General features: G+C 40.6%; 2 protein-coding genes across 2 annotated transcripts in view; one reads left to right on the top strand and one right to left on the bottom strand.

Annotated features, from left to right (window-relative positions):
- Zasp67 (Z band alternatively spliced PDZ-motif protein 67) overlaps positions 1–22343 on the top strand; it is a 141636-nt gene that overhangs the window by 17041 nt on the left and 102252 nt on the right. The window lies entirely within an intron of this gene.
- The window catches only part of LOC111503690 (probable cytochrome P450 4d14), a 47901-nt gene that overhangs the window by 17713 nt on the left and 7845 nt on the right, over positions 1–22343 (bottom strand). Inside the window, exons 2-4 of the mRNA XM_023158052.2 lie at positions 19179–19376; positions 17043–17228; positions 1110–1486 (exon numbers count right to left, since the gene is read on the bottom strand). Of these exons, the coding sequence (XP_023013820.2) occupies positions 1110–1486; positions 17043–17228; positions 19179–19376 (761 nt within the window). The remainder of the gene's footprint in view (positions 1–1109; positions 1487–17042; positions 17229–19178; positions 19377–22343) is intronic.

The following is a 22343-nucleotide window of genomic DNA, read 5'->3' as shown; positions in this document are numbered from 1 at the left end:
GTAAGAGTGAAGGTACATAAATTCACAACAAGCTGCAAATGCGTGTAATTGTTCAAAACATAGTTAAAAATAAGATTTTAAAATTCCGAATGATTGCGATGCCTGGAAAAAAATGTATTCGAGGTCAAAGGTCAAAAATCTCGAAAAAAATTGGTTTTTCACTATTTTCAGGAAAACGGTAAGTTTCATCATAAAATAACTTCAGACAAAAGTTGTAGATCATAAAATTCTCTACAAAAAATGTATCAATACTTTTTTCTTAGAGCCACCGTTTCTGAGATACGACGAGTCAAAAAGTTGTAAAAGTTGTAATCATTCGGAATTTTATAATCTTATTTTCAACTATATTTTGAACAATTACACGCGTTTGCAGCTTGTTGTAAATTGATGTACCTTTCAATGTCTAGATTGACCGGATTAGTATGGGTCAGTATCCACCAAGGTCCTCAAATTCTTGTCTTGGATTATTGTAGGTCGACCACTTTGGGGCTCATCTTCGAGGCTGAAATCTCTGGAAAGAAATTTCGCGATCACCGTCAAACAGTTCGTTCATTAACAACATCATTGCCAAATGCCTGGTGGATTTTTCGAGCTGTTTCGATAGCTTTTGGTTCAATTTGAATTTGTAGAGAAAAATTGGTCGAAAAGTGCCTAATGACGTCATATAGTAAAATAAGCTGAAAGGAGGTAAATAATTTCTTGAAAAAAGAGAACAGCATCAATATATGGAGTTGAAAATTCTCTATCGAGCAATATATAACACAGTAGAATAAATATTTATTGAAATATGATAAAAACGGATAAAACTTTGAAAACAACATAATATTAGAATTTTACGAAATTACAAAAATTTTGATTGAAACAATGTATAATTCATCGTATTGAGAACCCCAACATATTTTTAGTAATTCTTTTTTTATTTTGATTAAGTAGGTCAATAGGAATGGAGTTGTTATTTGATATGGATTATAACATTTCAGTTATTGAATAAAGAAAGAAAACTAATAATGGATCGTGTGTAAGAAATATGTATGTTTAAGTCGTTCTGAATATTATTTTTCAATTTTTCTTCAAAAGTGCGAATGAAGAAGTCGAGACTGGAAACCTACCTCGAACATAAACGTATCCACTTCCTCCCTGATATCCTCTATGCTCAGAGGCTTACCATCCACAGTCGACTGTAACAAAATATCCAGAAAAGCCAGTTTTTTCTTCCTGCCAAGCTCGTCGGTGTTTTCTTTCACTTTCCCGCCCGAACTTTCCAAATGCTTCATCCTTGACTCTATGACGGAATTCGTGACTTCGTGGAGTTGCTTCACTGCCTTCTGTTCTCTGTAATAGTCCAGGGTGAGCGGATAGAAGAAGTCGTTATTTTTTAAAATGGAAGTCGACCTCAACACTCCTATCTTGCACATCAGTTTAACGTTCTTTACGTACTGGGAGTTCTCTTTTAGCTGGGCATCAACTGGAACACCCATTGCGGTTTCTAGGACAAAATAAATTGAAATTTCTTAATAAGATTCGTTTCCTGAAGGGGCAGATACTGTGAATCAAGTTCAAATTTCGGATGAAGGTAATAATGAAAGAAATCATAAATATTTATTTATTCAACCACATTACAGAATATTAATCTATTTGTAGTAGGTCCAGGACATAGCATAATACAATGATATAAAATAAAATATACATTCAAAAGAGACTAAAATTTAAAATTTTATATATATATATATATATATATATATATATATATATATATATATATATATATTTCCAAAGTGGAGAGGTTTGACGGAGCGGTTTGTCCCCAAGCGCCTGAAGCATACATAATGAACGGGATGAACATCGTGTTGTATAATAAAATTTATTTCTAAGACTGAGCTTGGAGTTTCGATTGATCAGAGGATAGAGTTTGGCTATGCTCATTTGTACTCTGTTCTTAATATAGTCAATGTGATTTACCCAGGTGAGTCGGCGGTCTACCCAAAGACCTAGGTATTTGACTCGCGTTTGCCATTCGATCTTCCTGCCTGAAATTGTGACTCTTGTATCAGGAGACACGCTACGCCTCCCCAAATCTATCGCCTGAGTTTTTCCTGGGTTCACCCGAATCTTCCACTCCAGGTCGTCCAATGCGCGTTACATGTAGACGACCACCAACCCTCGACCCATGGAAGTAGCGAGGAGAGCCGTATCATCGGCGTATACGGAAACCTTAACGTGATCGAACCTCGGAAGGTCGCTCACGTGAAGGCTGTACAGTAGAGGAGACAGCACAGCTCCTTGTGGCACTCCAGCTTGGATTTCCCTGACAGGAGACAGGGTTTCTTCAACTCGGACCTGGAATGTTCTACCCTTCAGAAAGAACCTAATCCACCGGATCAGACCCCGAGGCAGATCGAAATCGAGCATTTTATGTAATAAGCCTTCGTGCCATACTCAGTAGAAGGCTATCAAAATGTCCAGGAGGACAAGATGGACTGTATTTCACTAGTTTGGACTTCCATTGTCCACTATATAAAATGATTTGAAATCCCTGAAACAACTAAAAAAGAAGAATTAAAAATGAGTAGTTGAAAATAACAATTATATTAACCAAAATAAACCTGAAACGAAATAATAGTGAAATAAAATACAAGTAAAAATAAAACAATTGAATAAATAAGACTAAAGAAATGAAAAAAGAAAGAAAATAAAGAAGTGGAGAGATTCCAAGTCACGTTAGTTCACGACGTTTCGATTGTTAGTACCTACAATCGTCTTCGGATGATGACTGCTGACAGGAGACAGGAGAATACCCACAACAAAAAGTGGGAGAAGTTAGTGAGGAAACAATGCCCAAATACAGACCGAAAACAGGACAACTATGAAGCCGCCAACGTCATCAACATGAGTTCCCGCCCGCTCACGGGAATAGAGGAATCCTTGTTGAGAAAAGGCCTAAATTTCGCCATTACGCCAACATCTGTGCCCACTTTGGAGATAATTACTGCAGTGGAATCCACCAGTTCCCTTATTGACCAGACCGAGGCAGAAGAGTTCAGATGGAAAATTAAAGAACAGCTGGATCGAGAACCAGTTCCAACATCTAACATCAGCAATGGAGAACGTAGAGCTCTGAACAGCCTACGTAGAGACAACACCATCAAGATCCTACCTGCAGATAAAGGAAACGCTACTGTGGTAATGGATACCGTTCTCTACGAACAGAAGATCGAAGAGGTTCTTCAGAAGGGACGATACACAAAGATCGTACGGGACCCTACCGCATCAATTGAAAGGAAGTTGTACCAGATTTTAAAAAAACAGCAAGTCTATTTTTCGGACAAGGAAAGATCACCTCTAACACCGTACCACAATAAGCCCCCTCACTTGTATGGACTACCCAAAATCCACAAGCAGGACGTTCCGCTTAGATCGATCATCAGCTCCAGAGATTCGGCTACTCAAAACTTGTCTAGATTTTTACTTCCGTTAATACAACCATTACAAGGAAAAACATCGTCTTTCGTGAAGCATTCAAGGCATTTTGTCGAACTACTAGGGTCAATTGAGGTCACACAGGAAGATCAACTAATTAGTTTCGACGTGGAAAGCCTTTACACCAACGTTCCGGTCGAAGAAGCACTCCAAATCATACAAAGAAAGCTATCCGAAGACGGGAACCTAAAAGAGAGAACGAATCTACCTATAAAAGTAATCATGGAATTACTAGGATGCTGTGTACGTAACTGTTATTTCCAACTGAAGGACGAATTCTTTACACAAGATGAGGGACTGCCAATGGGATCGCCACTTTCACCAGTCATAGCCAACATATATATGGAGTGGTTTAAAACTCTAGCCATTGAAGAAGCCCACAAGAAACCTCGAGTCTGGTTGAGATATGTTGACGACACCTTCATAATATGGAACCATGGGAATACTGAACTAGACGCCTTCCTGAAACACATCAACAGCGTGAGACCTTCCATCAATTTCACAATGGAGAAGAAAATCCACAACGAATTGCCATTCCTAGACGTTTTGGTGAAGAGGACCGACACTAAGTGGGAAACATCTGTATACCGAAAACCCACTCATACGGGACAGTATCTGAACCACGAATTCAACCACCATCAATCGACTAAAAGAGGAATCATCAAGACTCTATTAGACCGTGCTTTTGGGCTTTGTTATACGAAGGAAGGTCTCGAGAAGGAACTGGACATCATCAAAAATGATCTTCAACGGAATGGCTACTCCAAAGCGATGGTAGACAAGACTTTGGCTAGAAGACAGCAGGAGCCTCGCAAGGAAGAGAAGCCGTCACAACCAGTGCTTGCACTTCCCTACATCAGAGGATTATCGGAGAGGATAAGAAGAATTGGTTCCAAGTACAACATCAGAACCTGCTTCAGATCCGGTAATACTATCCGTAGCAGTCTCACGAAAACCAGGCCGCCAAACGCGGACTGCGATTCCAAGAATTGCATTTACCGGATACCCTGTGAGTGCGGAAAATCCTATATTGGGGAAACTAAGAGGCCATTGAATGTTCGCATTGCCGAGCACAAGAAAGACACACAGCGAGGGGAAACCAGCAAATCAGGAATAGTAGACCATGTTTGGACCCATCAACACAACATCGAGTGGTCCCAAGCTGAGATCTTGCACAGAGAGGAACATTGGTTAAGGAGAAAATTCGAGGAAGCCGCATACATGTTGTCCAACAACGTATTCAGCCAAGCCAGCCTAGAAATACGCAACATATGGAAACCCATCATCAAGCGAAAAATGGCCAACTCCCGCCAAAACGGTCATCTCCCACGGAACCAGTGAAGCGGAAATGGAAAGCGGGGATAAGTGAAAGTACTCGAACGATCTATAAATAGTCATCTCTCGGAGGAATCAGTTCAGTCATCACCCGAAGACGATTGTAGATACTAACAATCGAAACGTCGTGAACTAACGTGACTTGGAATCTCTCCACTTTTTTATTTTTATTTTCTTTCTTCTTTCATTTCTTCATTTTTATTTATTCAATTTTTCTATTTCACTGTTATTTCATTTCAGGTTTATTTTGGTTAATATAATTGTTATTTTCAGCTACTCATTTTCAATTTTTCTTTTTTAGTTGTTTCAGGGATTTCAAATCATTTTATATAGTAGACAATGGAAGTCCGAACTAGCGAAATTCATCATGAAACATTGTCAATCACCTTCAAACAAGATGTACTGTCTTCCTATCATTAGGCTCTGAGATGGAGTTTTCCACCAGTCTCAAGGCCTGCAGCTCGGAGGAGTGTGCCTTCCTGAAGCCTAATTGTTCATCAGGCAGAACATTTCGGTCTTCAACTTCTTCGGTTAGCCTTTGCAGCATAACACGTTCAGCCAACTTAGCCGTTGAGCAAAGCAGACTGATCGGACGATGATTCTGGGGAAACAGCGGGTTCTGGCCCTGTTTCGGAATTATGACAACTACGGCATGCTTCCATCTTCGGAAGAAGTATCTGAGGGCGATTGAGCTGTTTATTATATCCAACAAATATCTGATAGAGTTCTCCGGGAGCTGCTTCAACAATCTATTGTTGATTGAATCAATTCCCGGAGCATTCTTGGGTTTGGAGGCCCTAATGTACCCCCTCGGTTCTTCCTCCGAAGCTGGACGGATCACGTCGTCATCATTTTTCCTGAGGATTCGCTGAACTCGTTGTTCCAGCCGGATATCACGGTCAATATCATCAGCCGGATCAGCGTTAAGCTGGAAGTGATTCTCCATTGTGTCTGCAAAGGCCAACACCTTCTCGGTGGGGAAGTAGCAGATACCGTGCTGTCCGTGAAAAGGGGAGGAAGCCGTTTTCCTCTTCCCGAGCCTGCGGGTGACTCGCCATAGCTCGCCATCCCCAAGTTCGAAATCCGCCACTGCCGCGTCGAGACCGTTGCGAGTTTGAAGCACCTCACGGTCCGTAAGTGTCTCCACTAGATGAGCCTTGAAGGCTTCCCAATCCGTGGATGATCTCATGCGATAGTCCTGGGGAGGTAGATCATCACCCAGCATCAGGATGACTGGATTATGATCTGAGTCTAGTTCCGACAAAGTGTACACTTCGCAGAACATGGAAACGTTCCTCAGTAGTGCGATATCAAGCACGTCAGGTCTGTTATCCCCACGGTAGAACGTAGGATCACCTGGTCCCATCACTCGATACTCATGCCTGTCAGCATGCGCATGGAGCGCTCGGCCGTTCGCATTGGTGATTCTGCCCCACAGATTGTGCTTGGCGTTGAAGTCACCAGCAGCAATTGTGTGGGTATCTGTCGACAACAGCAGTTCATCCAGTGATTCTGGGAGTAGACGATTCCACGGAGGGTTGTAAACTGAGATTAGTCTATGACGACCTCTTCTCAGTTGGAGTTCAACGCCCACGGCTTCCGTGCCGTGTAACTGATCCGGGTCAATGCCGAATTGTACGTGAGGAAGATTACGTTTGACAGAAATGCCAACTCCTCCCCCAGCACATCCAACTCGTTCTCTATGGTAGAAACGGTAGTTTGGAATACCAAAAGGTTCATTGTGCAGGTGGGTTTCCTGCACTAGTGCGACGTCGATATTCTGTGCTATCATGAAGTTTTCGAATCAAGTTTTTTGTTTGAAATGCCGTTGGCGTTCCAAAATACGATCTTAAGAGAGCTAGGCAATGTTGGTTGTCTAGCCATTAACAGGTTCCAGTTATCACGCAGGCGTTCACCCTAAATATATTTTCGAGTACGGGGAACTGGATGAACAGTTTCTTCATCTGGTCCAGTGCGAACAGATGTCACTAACCTTCGACGAGCAAGGACTATTGGGCGCTTCAGTCGGCTTAGCGGAGGTGTTGCCGCTCTTTGCCGCTCCTGCATAAATCATCCCCGGGCGTGTGCTAGATGCTCCAGCAGGACGCCTTCCAGGTGTGGATGCATTTTGGCAGGCATTTGCAGCCACCTTGGTCTTCCTGCGAACCTTGGGGAACTCAGGACAACCTCGGTAGTTCGCAGTATGCACCCCCTTGCAGTTGTTGCATTTCGGAAGTTCTGCTCTGGGTTTCTTACATTCACCTGAAAGGTGTCTGCCGGTGCACTTAACACAGATGGAGATGGCTAAGCAGTTCCTATGGCCGAACCGCTGACATCGGTAACACTGGCAGGGCAGTGTTCTCTGATGTTGGGGCTCGACCTTAACTTTGACGGAGAGCGCGGAGTATGCTACTCCCCCGCCAACAAAGCGTTAGCCTTTGCTGACTCGATGGAACGTCAGTTTCAGCTTAACGTTGACGACGACGATGACATCGACCGCGATATGTTGTTGGAAGACCGGGTACACCGACTCCTCAGGGAAGATGACGATGATGACATCTGTCCAGCTTCTGTGGAAGAGCTGAAGGAATATATCAGGGCCGCAAAGGCTGAGAAAGCACCGGGGATCGACTCAATAACTAACAAGTTGTTGAAGAGGCTCCCGAACAACTGCGTTGAATGCTTACTGAACATAATAAATAGTTCGTTGGCCCTCAGACACTTCCCCAGAAGGTGGAAGCATGCGATCGTCGTCATGATCCCAAAATAGGGTCAGAACCCGCTGTTCCCACAGAACTATCGCCCGATCAGTCTCTCTTCGGCGGCTGAGCTGACTGAAAGAGTTGTTCTCCAAAGGCTCAGCGAGGACCGAATTGTTCTGCCTGATGAACAATTTGGCTTCAGGAGAGACCACTCCACTGAGTTACAGGCTCTAAGGCTGGTCGAAAACACCATCGAAGAGCTCAACTCCAACAAAATAGTTCACACATCTCGAAGGCCTTCGACTGTGTTTGGCACGAAGGTCTTCTGCACAAATTAAACGCGTTCGACCTGCCTCGGGGCCTCGTCCGGTGGATCGGGTCTTTCCTGAAAGACAGGACATTTCAGGTTAGAGTAATCTCTGTCTGATAACAGAGAGATCCTTGCTGGAGTGCCACAGAGGGCCGTGCTCTCTCTGACGTTGTACTCACTTCACACCAGTGACCTTCCGAGGCCCGAGCGTGTGAAGATATCTCTCTCTCATCTTCCATGAGTCGGGAGCTCGGCGTCGTCTATATGCAACGTGCATTGGACGACCTCGAGCGCTGGTACCTTGATTGAAAGATCCGAGTGAACCCGGAAAAGACTCAGGCAATAACCATGGAAAGATTACTGTCTTCTCCGGCCAGAAAAGTGAGAATCTCTGGAAGGGAGATTGATTGGCAAGCGCGGGTAAAGTACCTCGGCCTTCTAATATACCGTAGGCTCACTTGGAACCTGCACATAACGAGCGTCAAATCAAAGATCGAGGGTCGGATAGCACGTCTGTACCCTCTGATCAACAGAAAATCTAAAATGAGTCTCCAAAACAAAATTACCATCTATAATACGATATTCAAGCCTGTCATCATGTATGCTTCAGGCGTCTGGGGACAAGCGGCGAAATCTAATATCACCATTCTGGAGGTATTTCAAAACAAGCTAATGAGGATGATTGTGAATGCTCCTTGGTTCGTGCGGAATGAAGCCATTCGCAGAGATTTGCAGCTGCCAATCCATTCAGTCGAGAAATCAGAGAGTTTTCGATGGTGCAAAAACTCATGAAAACCCATTAGTCAGGGAAGCTATGGATAATACTGTAGACGACCCCTCCCGATTTAGAAGGCCCCGACACTCTGTCGAATGAGGCCCCTATACCGTCCGTTGAAAAATGAACAACTTTTTCATCCAACTCACCCCAACCAGGCAGGGTTACACCGTGAACGGCGGTACTGATGTCTGAGGACATTCATGCCGCCATACCATCAACACTCACATCAGTTATGACCCGTTTGTCCTTCTGGCAAACATCAGTCCAAAGGGTAAGGGAGCCAGGCTCCAACTTGTCTAAATTCAAGATGACCTTCTACTAATGTCTTTTTTGTCAAACGTAATCTTCCTCACGTACAATTCGGCATTGACTCGGATCAGTTACATGGCACGGAAGCTGTGGGCGTTGAGCTCCAACTGAGAAGAGACTAATCTCAGTTTACAACCCTCCGCGAAATCGTCTACTCCCAGAATAACTGGATGAACTGCTGATGTCGACAAATACCCCCACGATTGCTGCTGGTGACTTCAACGCCAAACACAATCTGTGGAGCAGATGCGCATGCTGACAGGCATGAGTTTCGAGTGATGGGTCCAGATGAGCCCACGTTTTACCGTGGGGATTTAAGGCCTGATGAACTTGATATCGCACTGCTCAGGAACGTCTCCATGTCCTGCGAAGTGTACACTTTGTCGGAACTTGACTCAGATCATAATCCAGTCATCCTGATGCTGGGTGATGAACCCCCTTCCCAGGAGTATCGCATGAGATCATCCACGGATTGGGAAGCCTTCAAGGCTCACCTAGTGGAGACACGTACAGACCGTGAGGTGCTTCAAACTCGCGGCAGTTGCAGAATTCGAATTATCTGTGAACAACGCTTTCCGAGCAGCCACAACCAGGACAGAGTGTCCTCTGCGGAGCTACAATGAGTTTCCTCCCAGGATAAAGAACCTTATCCGGGAGAGAAATCGACTCAGAGGAGTTTATCAGCTGACTCTCTACCCTGGAGACAAGACTGCGGCTAGCAGGATGGCCAACCAGGTTGAACAGGCCATCACTGACTATAGAAACGAGAGGTGGAGCGAGTGTTTGGAATCGCTCGAACCTGAGGATGGCGAGCTCTGGCGAGTCATCCGCAGGCTCGCGAAGAGTAAAACCGCTCCCTTCCCTCTTCACGGACAGCGCGGCATCTGCTACTCCCCCGCCGAGAAGGCGTTGGCCTTTGCAGACACAATGGAGAGTCAGTTTCGACTCAACGTTGATTCGGATGATGATATTGACCGTGATATCTGTGACGACGTGATCCGTCCAGCTTCAGAGGAAGAACTGAAGTGGTACATTAGGGCCTCCAAACCCAAGAAGGCTCCGGGAATTGATTCAATCAACAATGTTGTTGAAGCAGCTCCTGGAGATGGAAGCATGCCGTAGTTGTCATGATTCCGAAACAGGGCCAGAACCCGCTGTTTCCCCAGAATCATCGTCCGATCAGTCTGCTTTGCTCAACGGCTAAGTTGGCTGAACGTGTTGTGCTGCAAAGGTTAACAGAAGAAGTTGAAGACCGAAATGTTCTGCCTGACGAACAATTCAGCTTCAGGAGGACACACTCCACCGAGCTGCATGCTCTGAGACTGGTCGAAAATTCCATCTCAGAGCTGAACGACAGGAAGACAGTCCATCTCGTCCTCCTGGATATTTCGAAAGCCTTCGACCGAGTCTGGCACGAAGATCTGCTACACAAAATTATCGATTTCGATCTGCCTCGGGGTCTGGTCCGGTGGATTAGGTCCTTTCTGAAAGGCCGAACATTTCAGGTCCGAGTTGGAGGAATCCTGTCTCCCGTCAGGGAAATCGAAGCTGGAGTGCCTCAGGGAGCTGTGCTGTCTCCACTACTGTACAGCCTTTACGTGAGCGATCTTCCGAGGTTCGATCACGTGAAGATTTCCGTATACGCTGATCCTCAAAGAACTCCACTATCAATAACTTGCTTTCCAGACTTAATACCATTAAATGATACAATTAGGCCACGCTCCGATAAGTACGACCTGAGCCAGGACAGTACCGTGCCGTACTTTTCTTGGTTTTTCACATTTTGTCTTCAATCGAGGACCGCCTGCCCGGTACTGACGATGCCCTATAGGCTGAAACAGCTGTCTACCGGTGGCTCTTAAATTGAAATCAATATGGGAATGATCAGAATGGTACTTATTTATTTATCTTTTGATCTTCATGGAATTATTTATATATATATATATATATATATAACCCCACATAAATCCGCCCTTGGTGTCAATAGCTTGTTGAACGTTCATTAACCAAAAAAATGATTCTCCTGGAGGAACAAATTCAACTTATTTAGAAGTGTTCGAAAACACTTTAAATTTTGAATTTTTGAGTTATTCGCGGAAAACTATCAAAACATGGTTGGAAAATCGACACGTTCACTGGTGAATTTGATACCTCTCGGTAATGTACGGGAAAGTAAAAACAACAACCCAACTGAGAGAGGGAAATTTGCCGAAATTACGGCTTTTATAATTTCAGATACCAATTTCGCTCGAGATCTTTCCCAATCAAACTCCGTACAAGGAATGGGATAAAAAAACAGAACAAAATTGATTTTTGAAAAAGTAATTATTTCTGCAAAGCTGATGAGTTTCTGTAAGGCTTCCATGAACTTAGTTTTATACATGGAAAACGCACATTTATCTGGTTATACCCTACATATTAATGGATTTGTGGGACGCTAACCGTGAGATCTAAGGTATGGGTTGATCTCACATTTACCGTCTCATTAATTCAAGAATTTATACAGCAATACAAAATAAATGCCTCTTCTGATATATAAAAACTAATTTCTGAAAAGTCGTACAAGAATTTACCTCCCGTGCATGTCATTTTTCCAGAAACGAACATTTTTCGTGTTTTCCTGTCCCATTTTGTGTGCGGTGTTTGGTTAGGAAAGATCCCGGTTGTAATTAATATCTGAATTCATTGCAAGATCTTTTCGCAAATTACTCTTGCCTGAGTTTGTGTTATTGTTTTGACTTTTCCCAGATTTTCACTCACAAATCGATAACTGACAAAAACAACATGAAGCTGAGAGTCATCCTTCACGCCAAAACTACGAGAACCGTATCATTTTCAAAGAAATTAAATAGCCCGCTCCTGGGAAAACGTACAAATATTCTGGTTAAAATATTTTTTCGTGGTATATTCAAGGTGAGCAACAAAAAAAATATCAGTATGAAAACCTACTACTTAAAACTACTTGATAACCTATTGAATCGATTTGAATAAATTTGTACTTTGCACTGGACCATTAGCTCTGGGTACACTATTTGTTATTCATATACAGTGTGACCAGCAAAGTACGCAATGAACATTATCACTAATTTGAATGAGAATAATTATAAAGCTTCAATTGACGAACCATTTCTATCTGATCATAAGTCTCAAATGCTCAGCATATACTCTGACTTTGAAAATCAAGAAGAAGTGCTCAATACAATGGAGATGAATGAATGAAAGAGAATAGTCAAAGGTTCTGGAAGGAAAAACCAAGAACTTTTCATTATTTTGATCGTCATTTCGTACATATCAGGGCAATTTGAATTTTTCAGTTTCAGAATGGTCTCAAGAATTTCACTTTCAGTTATTGGATGGATAAAAAGAGAGTCTTTCGGTGATTTCAGTGGGTCAAGTAAATTGATTGCATTCTGATCGCAATCAGGTCACTCATAATATCACTTGAAATATTGATAAACAAAACAAAGGTAACAAATCTTTCGTTACCTTTTTTTACCTCTATTGCTTTCCGTGTTCATCAAATTTCAGCATGATTCAGGTGAATTGTAAGACTTGAATTTCAACTGATTATAAGCTTCAGCTCTGCCCTTTTTCATCTCTTGATTGTTTCTCAATTTAAAATTATTATAGAAATTTTTGATGAAAATTCATTTGAACTGTACGAAATTGTTTTCAAGATCGAGAGAAAGTCTCTCATCTTTCTCAAGTTTTCAAAAAAAAAATTACTTTAAGATTGCAGTTGTTATTGGCCTCTTTCACAGGACAATTTTGTGTGATTAGGGCATTGTAAAGAGTTAGATAATCGGAAATTTTATCTGGACAAGTCGGATCAACGAATTCGGTCCAGTTCATGGGATATAGTATTTCAACAATTCTATTTGTTAGCGTGTGTTATGACCCTTTTTGTATTGGACACTTTTTCGTGATTTTCGAAGTCAGAGTATATGCAGAGCATTTGAGACTCATGGTCAGATAGGCATGGTTCGTCAATTTTAGCTTTATAATTATTCTCATTCAAATTAGTCGAAATGTTTATTGCGTACTTTACTGGTCACACTGTATATTGTTTTTTCACAATGATTTCATCAGATGAACATCTAAAGTTTTCACATCGTGTCTTGCTTTCATAAGGTTTGTTTTTGCAATTTTAAGTACCGTTGAGAAAGGAATTTAGGTCGAATCTGTTGTAGCTTGTAATAGTTTGTTTTCCTCGAAACCAAACTTGAGATGTAGATTCTTATATATATTGAAACATACTTTCTGTGTTACAATATTCAAATTAATCCGAATCTTATTCACTGGTATCTCTTTTTTGATTTGTTCACCATCGCTACACTGGAATCGCTACACTGGAAAAAGTCTGCTTTGTTATCACACTCGCTATTTCTATTAGTACTTGTCCAAAGATGTCACATTTTAAACAAATAACAGAAATTTTGAGTAATTATAACTGCACCCATATCAAATTTCAACACTCAAATCGCGAACAGTTCCTGAACTGAACACGACGGCGATAACCATCCCCACATTCCCCGATTTCTATTCGTCACCGTAACATGACTTCAAATTCAATTTTATAACTCTTCAGCCAATCATCAAACTCGGTTAGTAAAAATTATCCAATACGAACCGCCAAGTCTACAGTCCACGTGGACTAGTTCGCTGCCGGTTCATTTCTATGTATTGGTTTTTTTGGCCTTTGAGAGTACCGCCAACTTCAAGAGTGCACAATATCGTTCACTTCGACTATAACTTCTCGTTGTTTTCAATTTCATATGTCAATTCAATAATGGGAGATCTGTAGTTATGACTACATTTGACTATTCTGTGTGAAAAATTGCAAATATATATCACGTACATATCGGATCCAAGTCTGTGGAAAGTAATATAACTCATCTTTTGCTTCCAATTCAAATCTGCTCTTGAACATATCAGCTTTGAAGGAGGAGAGTGAGTAATCCTTTGCCGTGCCGTGTGTAGAAACATTTCTTGAACTGGAAACAATTCTGTTCCTTGCAGATTTTTGTCAGTTGTATTTAGCCTTCGATCACTTCTCCACTGAGACTATTGAATCTTGGAAGATTCCTCAAATATTCAAGAATTATTGGTATAGGGACACTCAGAAAAAACAACGATACATCAGATGTGACTGAAATCCATTCATCTTGCAACTTCATATGTTCACTGGAAAGTTGATTTTCCGAAACAAAATCTCGAAATATCCATCTCTTCCAACTACCTGAACCGTAAGTTCTGGTAAATGCCTGCTGGAAAACACCTACTTCCCCAGCTAGTACCACGCTGGACATTGTATAATATCCGACAGACATTATTTATGCAAGATTCTTCACAGAGGTTAGTCTCGCTGATGTATCTCGTTTATCCAGCAGCAGGATCATGCTAAAAGTATTCGAGTAGATCACCTGCAGCCCGGTGTCAAAGTATTGGGTATACCGGTATGCGATTTTACAATCTCTATACCAATACAGTCATGATGGTGACTGGTGACTGAACTCGAGTCGTTTTTGTTTGCAATTATTAGATACAAAACCTAATCTATTACAGTGCAAAAATGCTTCATACTGGCGTAGAATTTGTAAGACGAATTTAAAATTAAATAATGAATAAATGCCTACATTGTTTCGGTCATTTAAGTACATAGACGCTGCATTTAAAATTATTACGTAATATTTCTTTCTTATTACTTATTTATTTAATCATTAGTTCATATGTGGAGTATTTTTGATATAAACAGGATAGGGTTATTTGCTCACAGCTAGCTTTTAGACAGCGAGAGGGGGGGTGAGTTATACAAATGATTTATGTTTCAAGGGCGCCAACAGATTAACTATTAACCCTATATAATGTAATAGCAAGCAGATCCAAATCTATAAATTATCCACGATACAGTAATGCCCCAATAAAACTCAAAATTTGGCAAATCGATATATTGACATATTTTCACACAGGGTTTGGCAATGTGCAAGGAAAACCGTAACTAATAAATAATAGCCAACCACGGAGGGGGCTCGTGCACGACAGAGAAAACTGGACAGGGTGTTTGGGAAAAAGAAAACTACCCTTCCAATCTCCTGCACAACGAGGGGGAAAACTTATTTTCTAGTTAGAAATTTCTGAAGAGAAATTTCACCGGAAGACATGATATTGGTAATGTGAAATGTGAAGGTATTAATATAAAAAATAATATATATATTAAATTTTCACTCAAAAGGAATGTCCTTAATGCCGCTATGCGGTACTTAGCCTCGATTCCAAAGGGTCAGCTGTAATACGGCACTATTACGCTGCTCCATCAAGGAAGAGAATGAAATCCCATGTGTCATTTCCTCATTTCCTTGTCCCCAAATGAGTGTTCGTATAATAATATCGGGTTTTTCTGGGTGGTACAAAAAGTTATTAAAAAAAAAACGCCTGAAATTAAATTATTGTTAGATTCCTCGTATTATGGGATATATTGTTGTCCTGTGATGACACAAGGAATAATACTTGAAAACTCACCTCCGATTATCGAACCCTAATAATTCGAAGACGTTTTCATATACAGTTGGAAAAAAACTGATATAAATATCCTCCGAAGAGATAAGAAAACGGAATTCTCAACCTTCCAAATCAGCACTATTACGAATCCGTTTCTGTGAACATGTGATTTACAACCGCTTATAGCGTTTACGAGAATCCCTAAGTTAAATTCACAGTTCAAGTATCATTGTCGATTTCCAACTGAAAATGATTAAAATACCTTGGTCAAGGACCAACAAAGTTTCTAATTTTTCCGTTAGTGGCAGCAGCTATCAGGTGGTTGTTTATGATCTTAATATGAGCTATTAGTACGTGGGCAAGCGACAATAAATAGGTACCTTTTACGGATAACGTAACAAAATGAAGACACCCATAATTTCGCAATTTGAAGGTGTAATCGAATCCTTGATTAGTCGTAAAGGTTGATGAGATTCATTATTATTTTGTAAACTATTTACATTTTGATAAACGTTGGTTAACGTCTTTCTGTTGGGTTAACTTGCGCATTTGCTAGAAGTACATTAATGTCACCATCACAATTTTCAACATTTCATGATAAGTCTTGGCGGCAGAAGCTGTCATTCGCCACGTGGCGATACGCAATAACTACCTGATATGGTTACAAATAAACTCTTTAGATTTGAGCGATTTTTAAATAATGATGACATACTGACATGGGTTAGATTTTGTGCCGGTAATAACTAACAAAATAAACTTCACAACTTCTATTCCAGTATGGTCAATTTCTGCACCGTAATAGATTAGAATATGCACCTAATTATTTGCAAACAAAAACTACTCGAGTTCAGTCATCATCGTGACTGTATTGGTACAGAGATTGTAAAGTCACTACCGGTATACCGCAAGGTTTGGACCAATCTTCTGTAAATGTTGATATATCCGGAAAACTTACTCTATTTTCATAAACGATACCACAGTTCTGTGGTATAGCAAATCGCGAATAGCCTTCTAGAAGAAAATATTCAGGAACATGGACTCCTGTTGTGATTCAAATCTTGAAAGGATTTGCTATGGCTATGCTATGGATCAGCTATGGCTGATTGAAGTCAGTTTTTAAGTTATTAAAAGGAACCATGTGTATAAGATGAATTCATGATACTCACACAAGCAGGATTTCAACGGCAAAAACTGGTCGTTGAAGCTATTTTCATCTTAGTAATGTCTGTCTGTCTGTGAGTCTGTATGTTTTTCCGGTAACCAGATGTCACACCACTACGACAACCCTCAGAAGTCGAAACTTGTGCGAGCTAAGGACTAACGAGGTCTTACCTTTCAACGTGTGATTCCTAACACGGGTTGGACGATAGCATGTGAAAATCGGTCGTTCAGCCTGGGGCTTGAACCACCGACCAACACGGTGGTCGATTCGAGTCGATTCGAGTGAACAAAGCACCCACGTCGATGATATCTCACTTTGTTCCATTTGAATTCAAACATAAGAAGCGCTTAGTGAAAAACCCTATATATTGAGATACATATTGATTATTGATACGTTTCAAGAATCAAATCAATAAATAAATTTTGTTATAGCTATGTGGCTATTTCTTTATCATTTTCAGCATTTGCTTACCACAAATAATATCCAATGCACATAGAGTAATGAAGGGATAAATATCAATACTATCTTTGTCAACTTCTTTCTTGAGTTTGTTGATCATAATATTTCCATTTTTCTCGAAGATCTCGACGAATTGCTCCAAAATCGAGAAATGAAATGCTGGGGTAGCTATACGCCTACGTCCCTTCCATTTCGGTCCTGAAATAGAAATTATGATTACTATGATTATGATTATGGTTATTATTAATAGGGAATTTGCTAAAATATCTGAAAAACCTCTTATCCGGCATACTTTTCCTCAAAATTCATTTCACGAATCACAATTTCAATTCGCATCATATTTTCTTTCAAACATAAAATGATTGTTCAAGAATGATTATTCATGTATTTACAAGGAAGATGTAATTCATTGATAGGGGGCAGTTAGTACGAACATTAACAATATCAATAAAGCCTTAAATAAATATTCCAAATTGTAAATAGAGACCATTACCAAAGTTATCATTCATTATAAAGATATGAAGCTCCCACCAGATAAAAATAACGATAATATGGAGTATTTTCTAATGATTTTTCAGGTTGCCACCAGTTGAGGAATTTCATTATATTTCTCTTATTTGGAATATCCTTGGATATCATTTTGAATATTCATTCTTATCATTTTCTCAGTACAATCATCAGAAATTTTGTTGTTGTTGTTGTTGACAAATGAACGAAAAGATGATGAATCATTTTCCATCATACTATTGATAAATAAAATATCACATAGCTATCCAAAAGGTTCCTCAGGGATATTCATACACTCCTGAGGAAGCTATTGTACAATGAAACACCTGTTGCGGTTTTGTACACTGTTCGGTGAAAATCTCACAATAAAGTGTAACTTGAATAGTGATGTCTTTTGCACAGTTCTGATTTGGATAGTGCGGCAATAAACTCGCACCAGTATTTTGCAGTATTTTCAACCTGTCAGAGCAAGAAGAATCTGCCAAATGACTATAGACCAGTCACTCTGCTATCAATGATAACAAAAATCATGGAGGAAGCAGTCAACCACCATATTCTGAAATATTTGGAAGGCTTCAGCATCTTGAGCGATCATCAATATGAGGATCTAGAGATGATTTCGAATTGGGGTGAAAGTAACCAGATTCAATTCAATGTATCCATCGGTTGTTTCCAAACAAATAAATGTCTCTGAACCGGATATAATAATTTCAGGACAGACAATTCTGCTTTCTGTTTCAATAAACTTGTTGGGGGTCAAAATGGACACCAATATGTCCTGGCACAATCATGTCGCTGGAATTGCAAAAGCTGCTTCTCAAAAATTTGGAAAATTGGTCCGAACCAGAAAAAATGTACAAACCCGAGCAATTTCTGATGCTTCAAAGAGCTCAAATCAGACCTTCTTTGGAGTATTGTTCACATGTATGGAGCTCCGCCCCTAAGCATACTCTGAAGCTGCTGGATTCCATCCAGAAAGAACCCATCCGCCTGATTGGAGATACGAACATCACTTGCAATCTTGATATTCTAGAACATAGAAGAAAGGTTGAAGATTTGTTTCTCTTCCATAGATACTTTCACGAGAGGTGTTCAAGTGACTTGTTACATTTGATTCCACCAAGAGTGGTACATATTAGGAATACGTGACGGACTGTAGCTGCCCATCGTTTTGAGGATTAACTCAGTTCAACTTGAACTTCACTGTTTGAGAACGTTTTCATTTGGAGAATTGTTTATGTGGAATAAACTTCCTGAGAACGTTTCTCCAAATGAATTCAATCTCCAGCGATTCAAATCCAACGTGAGTCGCTACTTTCGCACAGGCACCGCTCTTAGAGCGCCTTGAGGACTTTCCTCCGGTGCTTGTGTTTTGTCTTGTTCGATTGATGACCTGTTTATAATGTAGAAATTCGTATAGAATATAGGATAAGGTAAATAACTATTGTCTGATTTCTAGTAAGTTTTTTATTTGTTACGACCGGTTTCGGCTTGTTAAACCATTCTCAAAATTCAACAAACCGAAACCGGTCGTTAACAAATAAAAAACTTCGTAGAAATCAGACAAAAGTTATTTTCTTCATCCTATATTCTTGTGTTTTGTCCTAAAAAAAATAACTGAAGTGGCCTGAGAACACTCACCATCACTCGTCAGCAATCCCGTTCCCAACCAATTTCTGATGAATCTGTAATCTCTTGACTTGTCCAAAATGTAATGCGTTCCCAATACGAATTCAATGAAATCGTAATCTACTGTAAAAATATTCGCCTTTCCTACGAAGTCTATGAATAATACTTTTCCGTGCTTTTTGAAGAGGCGTGACATGTCATTCAGCAACACTGAAAAATTAAAGAAAGGTTAATTTGATAACAGCTATGTTTTTATTTCTAAAATATCATCAATTTTATGGTACACAGAATTTTCTTGGAATCATTGAACGATTAACTTTGTTTTTTTCAACACAACAGAAAAAAATATTTCGAAAATATAATAGAACTGACCGATAATTTATGAAAATCCATTACGACATATTATATTCAAAAAACACACTTCAATGTGAGATTTTCATTTGAAAGTAGAGTCGACTCTACGGGGAGGAAACCTACCAGTTTGTCAGAAGACTAGAAGCAACACGAAAGAAAAATACTCAACATTAAAGTTCTCAAATATTCCTTTTACGTTGCAGAGATACAAGAACCACACCAAAATTCGTACATCTGAAGAGGATTATTAATAAACCACAAGTTCAGTGATATAACAGGATGGAGACAGCCTTGTTACTGGAGAGAATCAGTCAGACACCAAAGGAAGTAGCAAAAAATGATGAAGAACTCTTGAAACATCATCTGAAGCTTAGCAACTTACTGTAGGAGAAAGACTAGGACAATATTGACAAATTAACCCACAAAACAATGGAATCAACCTTACAGTCATCAAATTAGAGACAGAAGAGGAAATTCAACAAGATTTAGAAAAAATAGCCCAAATATCCAAAATTATACACCGAGCTGGTTGTTATCAATAAATCCAATCAACCACTCACCAGTGATGAAACGAGTTTACTAGCTAATGGGGGAAATTTCAGCGTAACACACCCACAGAAGAAATCATCGCGAACATAGAAGCCAGAATTGAAAATCTACCTGCAGATATTGAAGAAGAATTATGAAGCGAATCTTCAAGAATTCTGAGGAAATCCAAACCTCCGAAATGCAACATTTCAAGGCGTGAAAAGGCCGGCATGAGAAGGCTCAATGCTGACGAAAATATCATCATTTTGGTCTTGAAAACTTCGGACTACAAAAACAAACTCAATAACCTTGTCAGTCAAGAAACGTACAGAAGATTACAAAAAGACTCAACGTAGAAGACCATAAGAAAGACCAATAAAAGAATCTTCATTACCACCAGGCTCTTTTCAGATCAGAAGCATTACCACCGAGGCTCTATGGATGACCGAAAATTCACAAAGAGGATATCAAGTGCCATAGAATCACCAACCTTAAATTTTGAAAAACATTTGTCGGATATGCTGCAGAAACTTGTTGGGAAGACTAAGACGTACGTCCGAGACTCCAGTGACTTTATCGAACATTTGAGAAGCATCACCTTAGAGCCAAACGGCAATCTAGTTAGCTTCGATTTGCATCCTTATTCACAAATATACCACTCGAAGAATCGCTAAGCTACAAAGAGGATATCTTCCCAAAAGGACAACTTATTTTCAATGGAATAAAACTTTTTATGAACACGTTGATGGAGTCGCAATGGGCAGTCCACTTAGCCCAGTAGTGGCGAATTTCCACATTTTGAAGAAAGAGTCATTCAAACCTCAGAAAAACGACCGAAGCACGTTCGTTGTTTGGAGTCATGGAAAAGAATAACTTCAGAACATCTTAAATCATCTGAATAGCTTTCATCCGAAAATCAAGTTCACCATGGAATTAGAAAGACCTCCAAATCCCTTTCCTTGATGTTTTAATCATCAAGGAAGGTAATCAACTAGGCTATAAGATGTACAGGAAGAAAACACACCTACATAACCTACACACCTACACCTACACCAACCATGATCCAAAACAGAAACGAACCGTCATCAACACCCCAGTGAACAGAGCTTCGAGAATATGTGAAGAAAGTTACGTCGACAACGAAATAAAACACCTAACAACTGTGTTACAAGTTAACGGCTACGACAGCAAAGACATCTCTGTATCTGTAGAGCATCGAGGGTGAGTGTAAGCCCACAGCACTTAGGCCACATGTGACCCATTGTACATCCTTCCAAGGAGCTGTCCTCCTGGGTCATCGTCCATCCTGTCCTTTCCAGGAAAGTGGACAGGTCACTGGGAGACATCTCCTTTATATCGGCAGGTGTACGCCAAGACTCGCCGAACACATACTCTCTCATTGACGATAACTCCGGGCACTCGCACAGGACATGCCTAACAGTCTCATCTTCCTGTTCACACATCCTGCACTAGCCCCATATTATGGAGGTGTTTCCTTAGTTGACAGTGGCCAGTCAGGAATCCTACTGTTAAGCGTAGATTTTTCCTGGTCATTGTCAGATATTTCTTCGGCGCCAGCTTCCCAGGGTCGCCCAAGGTGATCCTGGCTAGATTGAATCCTTTGATTCCATCCCATCTTATCAAGGATTGAGCATGGGTGTAACATTTGACTAGTTTCGCAATTGTCGAAGTCATCAGGCCGTAAGTGCCACTGGGTCCTAAAATTCTTAGTCCAGCCGCTTTCTTGGCTAAAGAGTCGGCACGACTCCTGTCGTGCCCTTTAACCCACATCTAGATAATGTTATTATCTACCGAGGCTTTGGCTAAATCTTGGTGACACTCTAGTACCAGCCCTGAGGTTATACGTTGTCTGTTCAAGGCTAATAGTGCTGTCAGTGCAAATTGTTATGTTTTCGCCAGAAATTCCTTTCCTGGTTATTTCTTTTGTGGCGATTGAGATACCAGCCAGTTCTGTTTGGTCTTCGCTGGTATTTTTTCCCATTCCCCACTCAATCCTTAGGCTTAGTGATTACACTCCACATCCTGAGCCTTCTTTGGTTTTTGAGCCGTCTGTATATATGTGTATTGCATTTGTAGCATCTGGCTCTAATATCTGTTTTATTTGTATTTTGTTGGGTTTATTAAAAACAAACCTGGGTTCAATTGCAATTCAGTTGCCTGCAGCAGAGGTTGCGCAGTAAGCGCTTTTCGCCATAAGCTTCGCCATTCGCCATTCCTACTTCGAGATTTACACCAGCCGTGCATAATCGTACCATGGCCATTAACGCAACCTCC

Source organism: Leptinotarsa decemlineata, unplaced genomic scaffold, assembly GCF_025532065.1.
Source record: "Leptinotarsa decemlineata unplaced genomic scaffold, Ldec_3_MD MMD2_tig00000882_RagTag_RagTag, whole genome shotgun sequence".
NCBI classification, from domain to species: domain Eukaryota; kingdom Metazoa; phylum Arthropoda; class Insecta; order Coleoptera; family Chrysomelidae; genus Leptinotarsa; species Leptinotarsa decemlineata.
This window is presented reverse-complemented; position numbering and strand designations above follow the sequence as displayed.